Here is a 20,624-nt window from a genome sequence, read left to right as displayed (position 1 = left end):
CCTGAGCTTGGAACATAGGTTCACTCGAGGATCTATGGAGTGCAGCTGGTGGAGATGCCACAAAGACAGCGGTGACTGGCGGAGGGGGGTATGGAATTGATTTTGGTAGTGGAGCTTGTGGCATATGAGAAGTAGTGCCATGTTAATGTTGGTAAATGGGAAAGCTTGGATCGATGGCAGGATGATCCTGAGCCTGAGCCGGTGGTGGGGTGGAAGAAGGGTTAGCAGGGTAAGCTGGGGGTGATTGTCCTTTAGACCAGGCCTAATACATCTCGGCCATCTGTTGCTTAAGTTTGAGAATCTCTTCTTTCACTTTACTGACGTCCAACTCCTCTACCTCAACACTTGTGTCGACATCCGGGATAGACATGATTTCTGATATTGGTCCTTTTGATCTGGTTTGATAATGATAATGTGCCAGTATCCTCTAGATAAACTAACTGCTTGAATTCTCTACAAAACAACAAACTTGTTAGTTTTTAGAGTTTAACACATATGCAATTACACGTTGGGATGCAATGCACCTAGGCAATTAACCATTTTCTATCATGCATTTGCTTCGGTTGTGTGCGTCATTACGGCCTCTCATAATTGTGCCCCTTCTTTTAAGTTTCCTTTATTCTATCCTCCTTTATTTATTTTTCATTTCCCTTTTTTTTAGTGGTGGTCGAATCCTATAGAGATTGCCTACGTATCATGTCCCCGCATGAATCAGACCGTGCGTAGTTCTGGCAAGATCGGGAATAAAGTAAACAAACTAACGCTTCCATTTTTCTTTTCTTTTCTTTCTTTTTTTTTCTTTTTTTTTAAAACAGGTACTCTATGAGAAATTATCAAGGAAAAACCCTAAAAGAGAAAAATATTTTTTGGTTCTTTTTTTTTTTTGAAGGAAATCTAAGGAATAAACCACAGAAAGACATTTTGAATTCTCATTTGATATCCTGACGCAAGATCTCGAAGCAAGCAATGAAAAAGATAAAACAGAATATTTTTGGATTTCAATTTTGATTGCCTAAAGGAAAAAATCCAATGATAAACAAAAGATAAAATATTTTTTTTATGTACAATATCCTAAAGTTCTAATGAAAATAAAAGATTTTTTTTCATTTTTCACTAATTTCCCGAAGAAACACCTCAAAAGAAAATCTTTTTGGATTTTGGAATTAATACCTTAAAGAAAACTTTTAAAGAAGTATTAAAAGAATTTTTTTTTCATTTCTAGAATTAGTATTCTAAAGAAAATTTATAACGAAATATAAAATGCAACATCTCTTCTTTTTTTTTTTTGGATTTTTACTTGTAACACATTTACAAGTGCAAAATAAGAAATACAGTAACAAAAGACTATACAAACTTAACTAGACAATACAAACTTTAACATCACCTAAAAGACTAAATACTACTATACAGGACTAGAAAAATAAACAAAAACAATTGACTCAAAAACATAAAATGGCTCCTCGAGCAGCTCCTGAATGCAGTGATCCTGGGGTATCTGTCATGTTCAAACTTCGGTAAATAAATCCACACCTGTATGAGAAAACTTTAAATCAACACTATGTGAGATGATAACACTCCCTACTGGAACATGGAAGACATGGTTGAGGCTATTTTTGCAAACTGACTTATTTGGCCAAAAGGTGGCTAGAAGTGCAAAATTTGGCTATGACCCCGCAAAGCCAAGAACCTAAGATTTACTAGGAATACCAGACCCTATGTGGGTTGCCTACGTATCCCGCCCCGAAAGACGAGAATCAGATTTGCGTAGTTCAGACAAATTGGATACGGGCGAGAATTAAAGCAAAAACAACTAATTTAAAGAATATATATTTTTTCTTTTCCTTGAAAATGATAAAACATGCAACATCTTTTTTTGGATTTTCTTTTTCCTTCTTTTTTTATTTTTCGGAAAATAACGAAAAAAGTGCAAAATCTTTTTTTTTTTTTTTTTCAATTTTCAAGCTCTCTTTTTTTCTTAACAAAAATATGACAGAAAACATAATTAGGCCCCACTCGCTTTACCTTCACACTTCACCCTTTCTTTTTCTTTTTCTTTTTTCTTTTTTTCATATGCCCTCAACTATCATTGGTCCGCCAAATGACCCTTTTACCCCTGAATAGATGCAACATGTAGCACATAGGATGCATCAAGATGGTCTGTTATTTTGGGTATACCTGTCCTAGACGGACCCAACCCCTGTGTTGAGTCCCCAAAGTCAAAATGCATATGATGCAAACAAGCATTCCTACTAGGATCCGGCATGAGCCTGAGTTATTCTAGGTTCAAAACCTGGGTATGTGTTCTAGACTGTGTACCCGAGTGGACAACTCGAGCCGAGGAGGGGGCTACGTACCGGGAACCAAAAGGCCATCTGGCTTAGTAACTTGTCCGAGCCTCTTTCTTATTTCAAGGTATGACACTAACAGAATAGGGAGTCTCGACCAGCGAGCACATCCCCGAAGATGAGAAGAGAAGGGCTTCGTAACAGTTTATATAAAATTCAACCAAATATCAAAGCGGTAAAAGTAGCATTTAGCACATCAGGCCCAAACATGTGAATAAAATCAGATAATAAATAAAGCCAAATATAACAATTCATCTAAGCTCGAATTCTGAACCCTGAACCAAATATTCTGGGTTCTCGTCCCCAGCAGAGTCGCCAGAGCTGTCGCACCTCCTTTTTACCTGCGCCGGCAGGGCGTAAAGGAGTTTTTCCATTTAAAGGACAATCGAAACAGGATTGGTTTATTTAATTCAGAGTCGCCACTTGGGAGATTTATGGTGTCCCAAGTCACCGGTTGAATCCCGAATCGAGGAAAAGAAATGACTCTGTATTACAGTCCGCGAACCAGAAATTCGGATAAGGAATTCTGTTAACCCGGGAGAAGGTGTTAGGCATTCCTGAATTCCGGGGTTTTAGCACGGTCAATCAACTGTCATATTCGGCCTATTTGTCTGATTTTAAACACTTTAAACCTATGTGCAAATTTTGACTTTAACCGCTTTTATTCATTTTTAAGAAGATTGCAACTTTATTAAAACATGTCTCGAACCACGTCACATAAATCCACCTGTGGTATTCGACATATTTTAACATTGTTGAGATTTTGGATTTGGGTCACATAAATGCGCACCCGAGTTTAGGAAGGTAATCTTATTAAAAGACGCGCCTAAAGCTACTAATGCGTTGTTAACTTTGCGGGATGCCATGAAAATTCGTTGAAGGGCACGTCCCGATTTTTAAGGATTAAAATTAATTAAGTGAGAGCCATGCGTTTTGAGATTTTATTTGGAATGGCACGCTTCAAATTATTTCAAAGGATTTTATTCAACCAAAGCAAACTACAGTGTTTATAAGTTAATATATTTTTTTTAAAAAAAGATTGAGATTTAGGCTGAGAATTTATGGTATTTATTTGTGGAAATGGAGTAGATTCTCGCCATTAATAAAGGGGAAGCTACAATTTATTAGGAGGGAAAGGATGGAAGCTATTTGACTGAGTAAATTGTCTAGAGTTTCTGAACAATTCAACCGACTCAATCAAGTTGAAGCTAAAGTTTATTCAATTGAAATCACCTTATAAGAAAGAAAGAGAAAACAAATTGCAACGATGAGGGATGAATTATCATATTTGACAACATATAACCATTGCTAACAAACATGTAGTTAACCAATTCAAAACATCTTGAAAGATCATATCCTGTTCAAATCAATTAAAACCCACAATAAAATTTATTTCACTTTAACTCATTATTCTAATCTGTTTAATAGTTCATCCATTTTTCTTTATGGAAGTTATCTGGATTCTAAAGATATATCATGATAGTAAATCCAAAATGGAAAACTACGGAAGATAATTGAGCAAAAAATCACACATATCCGCTTGAACGTCCATTTGAAGATAAGTTCAACTGAAAACCAGACAAAAGCCATGGAGCCAAAACAATAATTTTTTTTTTTGGTGAAAAGCCTAGTTGCTAGCAACAATCGGAATAGGAGCAGAAGGATAGCCATATTTAGAATATAATCAGTAAGCTACCAAGTAATTACAGTGCCTGCAACAAGTGCAACAAAATCCGAATCCACAGTAGAGAAAAGAACAAGTAATGCGAAAATCAGCCAAAGTTGACTCCTTACACAGCTCAGTACCAATCTTAAACCATTCCTTCACAAATAAGCTAAGTGTCACACCTCCTTTTTCCGGCACCCGCAAGGGCGCAGAGGTGTTTTTCCAATCAAAGGACAATCGAAACGGATTTGTTTATTTATTTTAGAGTCGCCACTTGGGAGATTTAGGGTGTCCCAAGTCACCAATTTTAATCCCGAATCGAGGAAAAGAATGACTCTGTATTACCGTCCGCGAACCAGAAATCCGGATAAGGAATTCTGTTAACCCGGGAGAAGGTGTTAGGCATTCCCAAGTTCCGTGGTTCTAGCACGGTCGCTCAACTGTCATATTTGGCTTAAATATCTGATTTTTATACAATTATGAACTTATGTGCAAATTTTAACCTTTAGCCGCGTTTATTATTTTTATTTATTGTTATTATTTTACGGAGAATTGCAACATTGTGAAAACGTATTTCAAACCACGTCGCAATCAATGCACCCGTGGTTATCGACACATTTCGACTCCGTTGAGATTTGGATTTAGGTTACATAAATGCATACCCATATTTAAGAAAATAATTTGTTAAAGACGCGCCTAGAGCGACTAGCATATTGTTGTTTTGGGAAAGGCCGTAAAATTTCACTAGACGGCCAACTCCGATGTTCTAAATAATTAATGCATACATTTGTGAGGGCCCCTCAATCTATACATTTTACTAGGCGAGGCTCATCTAATTTATTTTAAATGGACAAATCTTAAAGCGACTACATTTTTCTATTAAAATTAGTCTCTAAAATAAAGAAAGAAAATCCTAATTAATTACGAGCTTTTTTTTATTTTTATTTAAGAAAGAATGGCCTACTAATTGCTAGATTAATACAAATATTGATGAAAAGGAATTTTACTAAAAAATTCGAAATTATAAATAAAATAAAAATTCGACAACTAATATTCAAAAGAATCAAATATAGCTAGATTAAAACTCGCATTGTTATAAAAAAATTATTGAGATTAATTATTCACAACCATTTGAAACTAGATTTAACCATAATTACTAAAGCTTATTAGAAAGTTTATTAAACTTAAACGTTGACTCATCTTGCTCAAACTCGCACCTAATGGATTAATGTTCTTAGCCTTGTAACGTTGAATCACACATAAAAAAAAATCAAGCCTGCTGATTCTACGAAATTATTGACCTATTATATTTGCCTAATATTTACGGATCTTCGTTACTATCAAGATTTAAAGATAAAAAAAACTCAAATTGCTTCTATTCCAAAATTGCAAATTCAAATCCAGATTTTACTAACCTTCCCTCCCCAAACTAAATCGATTTCCTATATTGACTATTTACTAACGATTTGAATGCGATTTTGAACTAAAAATTAACAAAGCCGAAACTAATACTTATGGTGTTCATACCGACACCCATCCACTAGTTCCGCAATTTAACGCTTCACATTATACAAACTTCCACCATTTATATAACATGAAACACATAATGAATATCTAACAAAAAATACGAATATTCTATAATTACAAGCATAAATCTTCTGGCCATTTCATTTCAGTTTCAATGCATATGTCGAAATGATTCAGATTAGTGTACCTGGTATTTGAATACAAGGAAAGGAAGAATAGGATCAGCAGCAGTAGAAACAACGCAGCAACAACAAACAACCAGCAGTCAGAAAACCCAGCAGTAGACTTGAAAACCAAACAGAAATTCCAGCAACCACTCAATAAAGCAATAACAAAGGACCAACAGTTAACTCAAGAGGCCAATTGAAAATCCCGGAAGCAAACAGGAGGCAGAGATCACACTCAGGAATACACGGAAATAGTATTCGGATATTTTAGGAATCCTCTTCCTCAAGATTAAAAGTCTGTTCTTATCTCCTCTTTAGTTCTGAAATTTTTATCTCCCCAAAATTCTTCTTTTCTTAAGTGTCACATGAGTCTTCTTTTATATCCAAAGCAAGACTCCTCCCTTTTTCTTTTTACCTAATTCCTTTTTACTTTTAAACTATTATTACTACCCCTTTTACCTCTTTTACTTTTTAACCCAATATTCTTTTACTATGTGCACCGTTTAACTTTTATTATTATCTACACTATTTCTAATTTTTACTTTAGTAAAAGTAGTCAACATGGGCCCCCCATGTTCCCTCTTTTTGAATGGTCAAAAGAAGACATCATAATTAACCTTTTTCTTTTTGCTTTTATCATTATGTCTTGTCCCCCACCATAATTAAATAATATGCAATTGGTTAATTCTCGTTTTACCCCTAAAACTAATGTTACTGCCCTGATTCAAAATCTGTTCAAACTTCAAAATTATCTAAGAACTTAAAATTAAATTACCAGCTATAACCAATCCTTAATCTAGTTCAATCAACAAATTCAAACTTAAACGATGAACAACAAAGCAACAATCAGAATTATTTTGACTGAACGATATTTTTAACAACACATATATTTTCAGATTCAATAATATTAACAATTTGAACATAACAAACAAGTAGATTTAAATTTCTAAATTCAATAATCATTTGAACTTTAAACTAGATCCAACAACATTACAACCAAGATGAATATTCAAATTAAATCAAGAATTAAAATATAAACTCACATTAAATCACCGGATTAAGAACGAACTTCAAACAAAAGATGAACACGAATTAAATCTAAATTAATCAACAAAGATGGATGATTCGAGCGATTAAACTAACATATTTCTATATTACAACTAAATTCTTTTAAACGAATAAAACAAACCGAAGAAGAAATAATTAATTGAATTTCAACTTGAATCTAACAACATTAACAAATTCTAAAAAATACATAAAAACACCTGAAACAAACTGAAGAAATAATTAATTAAATTTCAATTTGAATCTAACAACAATAAAATTAAACTAACAATTTCTTTTAATAAATAAAAACACATGAACAAACTGAAAAACTAATTAATTAAATTTCAATTTGAGTCTAATAACATTAAAATTAAACTAACAATTTCTTTTAATAAATAAAAACACATGAACAAACTGAAAAACTAATTAATTAAATTTCAATTTGAATCTAATAACATTAAAATTAAACTAACAATTTCTTTTAAAAAATAAAAAAAAACACATGAAACAAACTGAAACCAATTAACAAAACGATAAACACGAACAAAACAAGAATCAAACATTTATCGATTTTAGATCCGAGAATATCAAAACAAAATATGGACAAAATGAAACTCAAACCCACTAACCAGATCGAAACGACGAAGAACTTGAATGAAAACAATTCTGTCCGGAAACGATTATCGCACCAAAACAATTTGACGCCGAAGACGACCACGAACGGACGATCGAAGAACTGAAGAAGGAAGCAGCGGAGAGCAGAAGTGACGGAGCAGCAGCAGCGACGAGGGTCGTTTGGCCGCAACGAAGAAGAAACAGCAGCAGGCGACGGGGTGAAGAAGAAGACACAGCAGCAGCCATGGCGACGTGAAGGAGGTAGTAGCAATGAATAGACGAAGAAGAAGTGACCAGCAGCGATAGCAGCTCGGCGTTGGACGTGAAGAACGCAGTAGCCATGGACGACGTGAAGCTGGCAGTAGCAGCAGTGAACAGAGAAGAAGAATCATCGGGTAGCAGGCGACGAGGTGAAGAAGAAGACGCAGCAGCAGCCATAGCGACGTGAAGGAGGCAGTAGCAACGAACAGACGAAGAAGAAGCGACCAACAGCGATAGCAGCTCGGCGTTGGACGTGAAGAACGCAGCAGCCATGGATGACGTGAAGCTGGCAGTAGCAGCAGTGAACGGAGAAGAAGAATCATCGGGCAGCAGGCGACGAGGAAGAAGAAGCAAAAGCAGTGGACGTAGCAGCCATGGCAGCGAGGAGCGACGAAGATCGACGAAGAAAAAGCAACGAAGATCTCGTCCATGGCGGTTTGTACGTGAAGAAGACGAGGGAAAAGACGATGAAGAAGCAGTAGCCATGGATGGGCTGCTGCGTGTGTGTGTGTGTTTTGGAGAGAAGAGAGGTGGAGAAGAAGAGAGGGGGGTGGGTAGTGTGTCTAGGTTTTTTTTTTTTTTTTTTTTGTGAAAATGAAAGAAAAATGAAAAGGGGGTTTGGGTCTTTTGGGTTATGGACTGGGTCGACCCAGTTCGAAATGGACCGGGTCGTAAGGGAAGGTTGGGCATATTTGGGCCTGTGACTTAAAATTGAAGAAAAGGCCCAATCCGATCTCTTCTATTTTTTTCCTTTTTATTTATTCAATTTCCTAAATAATAAAGCTAAAATGCTAAGATTAAATTATAAAACCCAAAATTATCTAGAAATACTAATTAACTTCTAATAATAATTATCACCCAAAATTAAACATCAATAAAATAAAATCACACAAATTTGGACATTAAATGCTAAAAATGCAAAAGATGCCTATTTTTGTAAAAAATATTTCATTTTGTAAAACAAACTTAATTACTTCTAATTGTAGAATTACATATTAAATGCAAATGTGACATATTTTTTATATTTTTATTAATTTAACAAATAAACATGCACAAACAAAAATATAAATAATTATCCAAAAGTGCCATGAAAAATCAAACATTGCACACAAAGGAAAATTGTTTTATTTTGAATTTTTGGGAGTAATTCTCATATAGGGCAAAAATCACGTGCTCACAGCTGCCCCTCTTTGTCCGGAAGCACGAAGGGTTTTCGCGCAAAGATAAAGTGAGCGGATACGAGCGATTTTTTTTGCCCGTTGGAATACTCCGTGCGAAGCATTTTTTGAAAGATTTGACCGAGCCTTTGCTTCAGAGGTTTCCTACATATCCTGGGCTAAATAGGAATCAGGTCAATGTAGTTCGGGAAGTTTTGGTAGCTAGGACTACCATGAGACTGCAATTTGCTGTTACTATTGCTGCATGATGTTATTACTACTTACCGATCTCCTTATTACACCGTGCTTAAAAGAAAAATCAAGAAGCTAGGCTAGACTACGGATTACAAGATCCCATCTATCTTCCATTTGTTCTTGATGCCTTGCTTTCTTGTCGGCTTGCGTCTATTCCGGTGTTTCTTTCTTTCGAGAACTGACGGGATGACACCGGCCTCTTGCTTTCCTGAACACCAGTTTGCATCATTTTGTTCTGTCCGTTTGAGGATGCGGCTTCCTGCATTATGCTGTGGATCTTTTGTTGTAACCTTCTGCCTTTGGTGGGTTACAGATTTCATGACCTGAAATGTAAAGATTGAAAAATATGCCCTCGTTATACAGGTGTGCGCCTAATTGGTAAAGACATAAAATGTATTCCCTTGTTATACAGGTGGATGCCTAATTGGTAAAGACATGAAACGTATTCCCTTGTTATACAGGTGTGCGCCTAATTGGTAAAGACATGAAATGTATTCCCTTGTTATACAGGTGGGCGCCTAATTGGTAAAGACATGAAATGTATTCCCTTGTTATACAGGTGGGCGCCTAATTGGTAAAGACATGAAATGTATTCCCTTGTTATACAGGTGGGCGCCTAATTGGTAAAGACATGAAAAAGTATTTCCCTTGTTATACAGGTGGGCGCCTAATTGGTAAAGACATGAAATGTATTCCCTTGTTATACAGGTGGGTGCCTAATTGGTAAAGACATGAAATGTATTCCCTTGTTATACAGGTGGGCGCCTAATTGGTAAAGACATGAAATGTATTCCCTTGTTATACAGGTGGGCGCCTAATTGGTAAAGACATGAAACGTATTCCCTTGTTATACAGGTGGGCGCCTAATTGGTAAAGACATTAAATGTATTTCCTTGTTATACAGGTGGGAGCCTAATTGGTAAAGACATGAAATGTATTCCCTTATTATACAGGTGGGCGCCTAATGCTAAGACTGAAAAGTATTCCCTTGTTATACAGGTGGGCGCCTAATTGGTAAAGACTGAAAAGCATTCCCTTGTTATACAGGTGGGCTCCTAATGGTAAAGACTGAAAAGTATTCCCTCGTTATACAGGTGGGCGCCTAATTGGTAAAGACATGAAATGTATTCCCTTGTTATACAGGTGGGCGCCTAATGGTAAAGACATGAAAAGTATTCCCTTGTTATACAGGTGGGCGCCTAATTGGTAAAGACATGAAATGTATTCCCTTGTTATATAGGTGGGCGCCTAATTGGTAAAGACATGAAACGTATTCCCTTGTTATACAGGTGGGAGCCTAATTGGTAAAGACATGAAACGTATTCCCTTGTTATACAGGTGGGTGCCTAATGCTAAGATAATAACTTGAATTTGTTTCCTCGATTCTCCGAGAAAATTTTCAACTATGGCAGAAAATTTTCTGCCCCAGTTCTGGCGATATTTCTTATGCGTGTCTTTCGGCCATCATCAACACTTTATTTTCCTGTTCAAATCAAAGAAATTTAGTTAGTTTTTTTTTAAAATATGGCGAGTGGTCATGTCACTCCTGATGGGGGATGATTGTTCCCTTCCCCTTATTCCTATTTGGAATTCCCAAAACCTGTTTGGGATGATGTTATTTGCTGGGGATAACATTCTGCTGGGGATGGTTTTTCCATTTATCCCTTCCCCGTTCTGTGTCTCAAAACTTGTTGGGGGTCATTTTGCTGAAGATGGATTTTCCTTTCTTCCTTTCCCATTCTGTGTTGTCCAACCACCTCGGAACTTGGTCGATAATAGGTCGGAGTTCTGTTGGGAATCCTCTTGGAACTTGGCCCACAATTTCCTCAACATGCTTTTTTTTCCGGTTCTTCCCCGTACTTTCCTTGCCCTTTTAGACCAATATTATTCGGCCTTGAAACCAACGTCCTTTGTCTTATTGCCTTGTCTCTGGCCTGTCCTCTTCAAATTTTGCTTGGACCATTTTGGCAACTGGTAGTAAGCTCTGAAAGACCTTTCTCAAAAAAATAAATTTTCTGGAAAAAGTCTTTTAAACAAAGAAATGAAAAGATAGAAAAAGAGAAAATCTTTCTGAACAAATGCTGGGGAAAAGAAAAGAAATGAACTTATCTGGGTGGTATAACCGATTCCAACGATCATGTCGTGCATTCCGGATTAATCAACCCAGTCTATTTGTGTCGATCAATCTTTCTGATGTCTTCACTTGATGGGGATAAATAGGTGTCCACCTCTTCGCAAAATGCGGATCCTTTCCTCCAATCTATTTTGTCGCCTCATAGTGCCCTTCGCGGGGTTTTCACTAATAAGACTCTCTCATTTCTCTCAGTTCTCGTTGCCTTATGGTGCATGTGAAGGTTTTCACCTATAAGACTCTCTCATTCTCTCAGTTCCCGTCGCCTTATGGTGCCTGTGAAGGTTTTCACCGATAAGACTCTCTCATTTTGCTTCTCTCAGCTTACATCGTCTTATGGTGCCTGTGAAGGTTTTCACCGATAAGACTCTCTCATTTTGCTTCTCTCAGCTTACGTCGTCTTATGGTGCCTGTGAAGGTTTTCACCGATAAGACTCTCTCATCTTATTTCTCAGCTGGGGATTGGAGTGTTGCCGGTAAGATTCTCTCTGCTGGGAATTCTTATGGCTATCAATTCTTTCAGCTCATGATCCTCATTCAGTCCGGGACCAGCGTGTTATTCTCGGCTTTCATTTGCTTGTCTTGGCACCTCTCGGATACTGATCGGGAGGTCTTTTTTTTTTGGATATCAATATGGGTTTTATGTAGGGGCTTAAAAGAAAAGGATATAAAAATTCAAAATAACTTTGATGGGTAAAACATTACAACTCTTGGAATCAAAACCCCCTTTTTTTTTTCAAAATTTAAAAACATAACTTCTGCCCCAGTTTTCCTACTTGGGGAATTTTTGATTTTTGTTACATTATGACCGAGTCGTGAGGCGCCTACGTATCCTCTTTGAGGAATCAGGTCGAACGTAGTTCACTTGATTCCTTTGTTTTTTTTTGCGACCTTCCCTTTTTTCTTTTATTATTATTCTCCTTTTTTTTTCTCTTTCTCATTTTTCTTTTTCATTAATGATTCCAAGAGAGGGGTATAAAAGAATAAGTAAGGCTCAAAGGGGTAAAGCACAGGTTAAAAGTGTTTGGATAGAAGAAAGAATTGCCTCTGTCATTTCATTATTCGATAAGCACCAAGTACAAATAAACAAATAAACAACAAAAGAAATTACACATAATATCTTTTGACTGCATCAGAATTGATAGTCATGTCGATGCATCTTCCTTCGACATCTGTCAGACGTAAAGCGCCGTTGGATAATACTCTGGTCACAATATACGGCCCTTGCCAATTCGGGGCGAACTTGCCTTTTGCCTCGATCTGATGTGGGAGGATCCGTTTCAATACTTACTGCCCTACTTCAAATTTCCTAGGGCGCACCTTCTTATTGTATGCTCTTGCTATTATCTTCTGATATAACTGGCCATGGCATACTGCTGCCAATCTTTTTTCATCAATTAAGCTCAACTGCTCCAGTCGGGCTTTGACCCATTCATCATCATCAATCCCGGCCTCAGCGACAACCCGAAGGGATGGAATTTCAACTTCTACTGGTATCACTGCTTCAGTTCCGTATACCAATGACTAAGGAGTTGCACCTACTGATGTACGAACAGTAGTGAGATAACCCAACAATGCAAACGGTAGCTTTTCATGCCACTGTCTGGACCCTTCTACCATCTTCCTCAAAATCTTTTTTATGTTTTTGTTGGCTGCCTCAACTGCACCATTCGCCTTGGGACGATACGGGGTGGAATTACGATGTGTAATCTTGAACTGTTGACATACTTCTTTCATCAAAATGCTGTTAAGATTAGCACCGTTGTCCATGATGATCACCTTCGGGATCCCAAATCTACAGATGATATGGGAATGGACAAAATCCACCACCGCCTTTTTGGTCACTGACTTGAAAGTCTTGGCCTCCACCCATTTGGTGAAATAATCGATGGTTACCAGAATGAACCTGTGACCGTTTGAAGCTGCCGGCTCAATGGGTCCAATGACATCCATGCCCCATGCAACAAATGGCCATGGCGCTGACATTGTATGCAATTCTGTCGGCGGGGAATGAATCAGATCTCCGTGTATCTGACACTGATGGCATTTTCGCACGAAACTGATACAATCATGATCCATGGTGAGCCAATAATATCCCGCCCGCAGAATCTTCTTTGCCAATACAGACCCGCTCATATGGGCCCCACAGATCCAGCATGTACCTCTGTCATCACTGTCGTGGCTTGACTAGCATCTATATATCTCAGCAATCCCAAATCTGGGGTTCTTTTGTACAGCACTCCTACACTGAGGAAGAATCCATTTGACAATCGCCGGATGGCTCTTTTTTATCTCCGGTGGCCTGCTCTGGGTATATCCCCATCCTGAGGTACTCCTTGACGTCATAAAACCATGGCTCTCCATCGACTTCTTCCTCTATCATGTTGCAATAAGCATGTTGATCACGAACCTGAATATGCAACGGGTCAACATGGATCTTGTCTGGATGGTGCAACATCAATGCTAAAGTGGCCAAAGCATCAGCAACCTCATTGTGAATTCTCGGGATGTGTCTGAACTTCACTGATCGAAATCGCTTGCTCAAATCGTGCAAACATTGTCGATATGGTATAAGCTTTAAATCCCGTGTTTCCTATTCACCCTGTATCTGATGTACCAGAAGGTCCGAGTCTCCCAAGACCAAGACGTCCTGGACATCCATGTCTGCATCTAAACGTAAGCCCAAAATGCATGCCTCATATTCAACCATGTTGTTGGTACAATAGAAACGTAACTGAGATGTAACAGGATAGTGATGTCCTGTTTCAGAAATAAGTACCGCTCCTATTCCAACTCCTTTTGCATTCGCAGCCCCATCGAAGAAAAGCTTCCACTCTGGTTCCTCAATCAGTTCTAACTCCTCTATATGCATCACTTCTTCATCTGGAAAATACGTCCTCAAAGGCTCGTATTCTTCATCAATAGTATTCTCAGCCAAGTGATCGGCCAATGCTTGGGCTTTCATGGCCGTCCTCATCACATAGACAATGTCGAACTCTGTGAGTAATATCTGCCATTTTGCCAATCTTCCTGGGGGCATAGGCTTCTGGAAAATATACTTCAATGGATCCAGGCGTGAAATAAGGTAAGTAGTATGTGACGACAGATAATGCTTAAACTTCTGTGCTACCCAAGTTAGAGCACAACATGTCTTCTCAAGTTGAGTGTACTTATTCTCATAGACTGTAAACTTCTTGCTGAGATAATAGATGGCTTGCTCTTTCCTTTCTGTGATGTCGTGTTTCCCCAACACGCAGCCAAACGAATTCTCCAGGACCGTTAGATAAAGGATTAATGGCCTCCCCGGCTCAGGTGGAACCAACACAGGTGGATTGGATAAATATCCTTTGATCTGGTCAAATGCCTCCTGACATTCTGCCGTCCATTTTATCGCGACATCTTTCTTCAGCAATCGAAAGATGGGTTCACAAGTTGCTGTGAGTTGAGCAATAAATATGTTGATGTAGTTCAACCTTCCCAACGGACTCATTACTTCTGTCTTATTCTTCGGTGGTGGCAAATCTTGGATAGATTTGATCTTTGACGGGTCCAGTTCAATACCTCGCCGACTGACGATGAATCCCAACATCTTTCCAGATGGAACACCAAAGGCACATTTAGCCGGGTTAAGCTTAATATCATACCTTCTAAGTCTTTGAAAGAACTTCCTTAGGTCTGCTACATGGTTTTCCTGATGCTTAGACTTTATGATCACATCGTCCACGTACACCTCAATTTCTTTATGGATCATGTCATGAAACACAGTAGTCATTGCTCTCAAGTACGTTGCCCCAGCATTCTTCAAACCAAATGGCATCACCCGATAGCAATATGTTCCCCACGACGTAATGAATGTCATTTTTTCCGCATCTTCTTCATCCATCAGAATCTGATGATACCCAGTATAGCAATCTACAAAAGATCAGAGCTCACGTCCGGTGCAATTGTCGATTAAGATATGGATGTTGGGTAAAGGAAAGTTGTCCTTTGGGCTTGCCCTGTTCAGATTGCGGTAATCGACACACACCCTGATCTTCACATCTTTCTTTGGCACCGACACCACATTAGCCAACCAATCAGGATATCGAGTGACACGGATAACCTTTGCTTGCAGCTGCTTGGTTACTTCCTCTTTAATCTTCACACTCATATCCGTTTTGAACTTCCTCAATTTCTGCTTGACGGGAGGGCATGCCGGGTCAGTGGGCAATTTATGAACCACTAAATCAGTGCTTAACCCCGGCATGTCATCATATGACCATGAAAAAACATCTTTGAACTCCATAAGTGTTTTGATCAATTCTTCCCTGATATTTGGTGCAATGTGGATGCTTATTTTAGTTTCTCTGATATCGTCGGCATCCCCTAAATTGATGGCTTCTGTGTCATTTAAGTTGGGCTTGGATTTTTCTTCAAACTGACTTAACTCCCTGTTTATCTCCTCGAAGGCTTCATCCTCATCGTATTCCGATTCATTATCATAATCACCCTCTTGTATAGTTAGTTCGGAATCAGGTTGATCTTTTAGACTAGGTTGAAGATCTGTTGTGCATGCCATGTCGTTAGAACCAGTATGAAAAGAACTGTTCAGAAAAAAGAAACGAAGGAAACAAAATTAAAAAAAAAACATATAAAATAAGGAATAAAGAAGAAACTTTTTCGTTTTATTAAATTATGGGATAACAAGGTTTCACACTTTGCTGAGCAGTAATAGAAATAAAAAGGAATCTGGATTACAACCCTGGAATAATCCAGAAAACAAAAAGGAAAATCAGAGCCAACTACCAGGACTCCCTCCGAGTAGGAAGAGGAGTAGCTGTCCAATTGTTGACATTGGCCCTAGGCCCCACAAACTGTATGTCTGCCTTACTGGAACCCTCTCCAGCTTCTATTTTGTTGTCATCTGCGAACATTCTTTCTAAGCCCTCATCCAAATCCTCCATCTGGCCCAATCAACGGTCCACAAATTTTTGGGACTAACGACCTTGTGACACCTGCTTTAACAAAAGATATAGAGATATGCGGAACTGGCTTGGAAAGAACCCAAACTTTCTTCTTCATTTTCCGAGCTCGCTTTACATCTGCTGCAGTTGGTTAGAATCCCAATCCGAAAGTCTCTAAATTCTTGGGCAAAGAGACAGGTTGAACAATTCCCTGGAGCTCAGCCCCCAGACCTTTTCCTGGCACTAACTCATTACTTAGCATCTCCGAAACTATCATGATGGTTGCGGAAGCTATCCTGGGGTGTGGAATGCTTTTACCCTCGGGAATCTTATTTGCTGACACTGCATCAAAAACCTGGTAAACCCAGGGACCTTTGTCATCGTTGGTTTCTATGAATGGCACAATGGCACCTCCCATGGTGCACACAGTGTCTTCCCCATGCAACACGACATCTTGTCTGTTCCATTCAAACTTGACCATTTGATGCAATGTGGATGGCACTGCTTTGGCCGCGCGGATCCACGGTCGTCCCAACAAAAGGTTATAAGAAACCGCGGCATCCAATACCTGGAACTCCATAGTAAACTCAACCGGGCCGATGGTCAACTCGAGTATAATATCCCCCACGGTATCCGTTCCACTTCCGTCAAATCCTCGGACACAAACGCTGTTTTTGTGGATCCTATCATGGTCAATCTTCAACTGGTTCAGTGTGGACAATGGACAAATATTGGCACTTGAACTGTTATCCACCAACGCTCGAGTAACTGCCGAATCTTCACATTTGACAGTCAAGTAGAGAGCTTTATTATGTTCCGTGCCCTCCACTGGCAAATCGTCATCAGAGAACGTTACCTTGTTTACCTCAAAAATTTTGTTGGCAATCGTTTCAAGGTGGTTCACTGAAATTTCATTGGGCACATGAGCTTCATTTAGTATCTTCATCAGGGCCCGGCGATGCTCGTCCGAATGGATCAATAGTGATAACAACGAGATCTGGGCCGGTGTTTTCTTCAATGGTTCAACAACGGAGTAATCCTGCACTTTCATCTTTTTCAGGAATTCCTCCACCTCTTCTTCTGACACGGGTTTCTTTGTTACTGCTGGGTTGGACCTTCTTAACTCCACGGGAGTAAAATACCGTCCCGATCGAGTCAGTCCCTGCACCTCACAACTATCCTCCTCCACTTGCTTTCCCTTGTACATTACCACTGCCTTTTCATACTTCCAAGGCACCGCCTTACTATCAATCACTGGAAATTGGACTACCGGCTTTATGATGACCGGTTCCCATAGACCCCTTTCACAACAACTACAGGTGCAGATGATGCTCCTGATACTACCAATTTGGCTGGCTCTGGTTTTTTTGTAGCGGTGGATGGATTCTTCCCTAATATCACCACTGGCTTGACATCTTCCCCCTTCAACTGTACCCCTGCTTCCCCACCGATTGATTTTTCTTTCGGAGTGGCACGGATCATCATCACTGTCTGTGAGGGTTTCTTTGGCTTCCCTCCTTCGTGCACAAGCTCGATCATGTGGGCTTCGTGGTGCGCTGACAATGGGTTCTGGTTAATGTTGGGTGCCTCCGGTGCTTGTACCTCGATCTTGTTGGCATCAATAATATCTTGTATCGCATGTTTCAGCCTCCAACATTTTTCGGTATCATGTACGGGAGCTCCCGAACAATATTCACATCTTACCGAGTGATCCATATTTTGGGTTAAGGGATTTGGCAACCTAGGCTCAACAGGATTTAATAAACCCAACTGCCTTAATTTGTGGAACAAGGCAGTATAAGTTTCTCCCAACTTAGTAAAGGTTCTTTGCCTCTGCAGTCTTTCATTTCTGGAAGCCGGATTTCCCCTGAAACCTGTCCCTGGAGGGTTCCTGTAGGCTCTTGGCGGTGGATATGTGTTTTGTGGTGGTGGGTAGGTATTATGTGGAGGTGGGTATGTATTGTGGGGAGCTGGCGCACGCTATTGCGGGAGAGCCGGAGGTTGAGTATATGTCTGGGCTTGATGAACGGAGAAATATTGTTCTTGTGGTGGGTAGTAGGGTTGTGGAGGGTAATTTGGAATGTGTGGGTAGTTTGGAGGATGGAGTCTGGGTTGGTAATGAGGGGAAGGACCTCTAGATCTGGACCAATTGCCTGCCTTTATTGTCGTGACCTCCTCTCTCCTTTTCTTTCCGAGCGCACCTCCTGTGTCGCTCTGAATGGCCTGAGTCGTTGCCTTAATTGTCGAGTAACTCAGGATCTTATTGGACTTAAGTCCCTCTTCTATCATACCTCCTGTGAGCACGTGATTTTTGCCTCACAAGAAGTACTCCAAAAGAAATCACAAATAATTTTCCTTTATGTGCAACTTTTGAATTTTTTCGTGGCATTTCGTCTATGCATGTTCATTTTTATTCTAATTAAGGAAAAATACAAAGAAAAATGGTAATGTAGATGCGTATGCATTTCAGAATTAATATTGCATTTTTAGAATTAATTAATCATTGGTTTATATAAAAGGATAATAACAAAAATAATATATTTAGCAAAATTATAAACCATAGTTTGGTTTTGAAAGAAGGAAAATCACAAAAAATATATAATTGTTATAATTTTTGTCATTTAAGTATGCCTTTGAGTGATTGTGATTTTTAACTACTTGTTTTAATTTGTATGTCAAAATGTTAATTGATTTTACAATTGTGTAAAATTTGGAATAAAAGTAGAAAATGAAAAGAGTTGAAAATAGGCAAATCAAATCTGGGCCAAGAAATTTTAAACAAAAAATCAGGCCCAAAACTTTCTCTATACCCGGCCAAATCCAGTCCACCTGTAGCTAAATTAAACGACGTCGATTCATCATGCTCAAATCTGGTTCGTTGATTTCACTTGATCAACGCTCCAGATCAATTCTTCCACACCCGACCCGTGCCCGTCCAAAATTGATCTGGTCTTGAGGATAAACAAAACGACGTCGCTCCACTTACTCGATAAATCCAGACCATTGATCTCATCAGATCGAACGGTCTGGATCCAACCCTCACATGCATATATAAAGGGTTCAAACTAACCCCGCCCCCCCAAACCAGGCCCCCCTCCTCTCATTTCTCATCAAACCTCGTCTCTTTCAGAGATGAGGAACCCTAATAGGCGCCACCCCGTTCCCTCGCCGTAAACTCGGCGGCGCCGTTTCCGGTGGCCGTGAAATTCACACCACTAGAGCACCTAACCTCCCTCTCCATGAATCCTTTAACCATTTTGCTCGAATCAGGCTGAAGCTCCTCGAATCTTCAATCGAAGATTCGAGTAAAACCTAACCCTACCCCAACCTACCCCAAACTCACACCAGTTATCCACCTGACCTCCCTCGTGCCTAAAACACCGTTGGTTTGGTTCGAATATGTCTAGAAATGCTCGAATTTTAGATCAAAGAATCAGGAACCCTAAAAATCCAAATCGTGGAATTTGTCCAAATTAAATGAGAGATTGGGGTCTAAGAGACTTTAATCGAGGTATTCTCAATTGAGAATACTTCGAGTAAAGTCTGTTCAACCTCAAAATGTTCGAATCCTAGTTTGAACCTGTGTCCGTATAAGTTCTGAAGGTTTGAGGTATTTTTCCTTTTTCTTTTCCTGTATTTATGGTTTTTGTTTATCTGTGAATTTGTGTATTTTAGTTTTGATTAATTTTCCACACTCTTTCAATTCATCTTTTCATTCCCAGTATCCCTTTTATTTGGTCGATTTCTCTTCCGTAATTAAGTTGTACATGTTATAAACTACGTAGTCGATTTGATTAATGTCGTCGAATAGTTAGCTTCATAAACCCCCTGTGTTGAACAAAACCATGAATTACCCTGTTAGTATGATTAACTCTGTTTGTGTTGTGTGTATGTAATTGATTGATTAGATGTCAATGTTCAGTTTGTTCATATAAGTTTAAATCATTTTTGGCATTCTGTTTGGTTTTAATTTCAATGGTTGATGGTCTGATTAGTTAAAGTTCTGTTTGATTGTAAACAATGTTCTGAATCCTGGGAGTCTTAGTATTTAAGGTATTCTTTGCCTTAAAACCTTTGAATTGGTTATAACTGTTGTAGTTAATTGAATTCAGATAGTGGTTGGCTTTTGAGTAGACTGGAGAGGTTTAATGCAGGTTGAAATGGAGTGGGTAGGGCAGTAATTTCAGGGGTGTTTGGGGAATAAAACAGTTAGTATGATACTTTATTGCTAGTGCTTTATCAATGGGGTATTAATTAATCCTAATGGGAAACCAAAGGAAGTGGAGGGGCTGAAATTAAGGGAAAGTTTTCCTTAGTGGCTGATTCATTAGAAAAGCAGTTTAGTGGCAGATTTGAGTGGAAAAATCTGCCTTGGATAACAGAAGGGGTCCGGGCAGTAGGAAAAGAGGGGAAAATAAGTTGTATAAGAAGGGGTGTTGGGACTGATTTCTAAAAAAAAAGACACACAGAGATATACAAAACACAAAAGAAAGAGGACAGACACTCAGAG

At 38.9% G+C, this 20,624-nt stretch overlaps 1 protein-coding gene across 1 annotated transcript; it reads right to left on the bottom strand.

The window, feature by feature from the left end:
* Positions 1 to 5,562: 5,562 nt before the first annotated feature.
* On the bottom strand, positions 5,563 to 8,152 carry LOC142174874 (uncharacterized). Its single transcript, XM_075241263.1, has 2 exons — positions 7,382 to 8,152; positions 5,563 to 5,725 (listed from the first exon to the last, which is right to left on the bottom strand). The coding sequence occupies exons 1-2, from the start codon at positions 8,112 to 8,114 to the stop codon at positions 5,712 to 5,714; spliced, it is 747 nt and encodes a 248-aa protein (XP_075097364.1). The 5' UTR covers positions 8,115 to 8,152; the 3' UTR covers positions 5,563 to 5,711.
* Between the last annotated feature and the right edge of the window lie 12,472 nt (positions 8,153 to 20,624).

Source organism: Nicotiana tabacum, chromosome 20 (assembly GCF_000715075.1).
Source record: "Nicotiana tabacum cultivar K326 chromosome 20, ASM71507v2, whole genome shotgun sequence".
Classification (NCBI taxonomy): domain Eukaryota; kingdom Viridiplantae; phylum Streptophyta; class Magnoliopsida; order Solanales; family Solanaceae; genus Nicotiana; species Nicotiana tabacum.
This window is presented reverse-complemented; position numbering and strand designations above follow the sequence as displayed.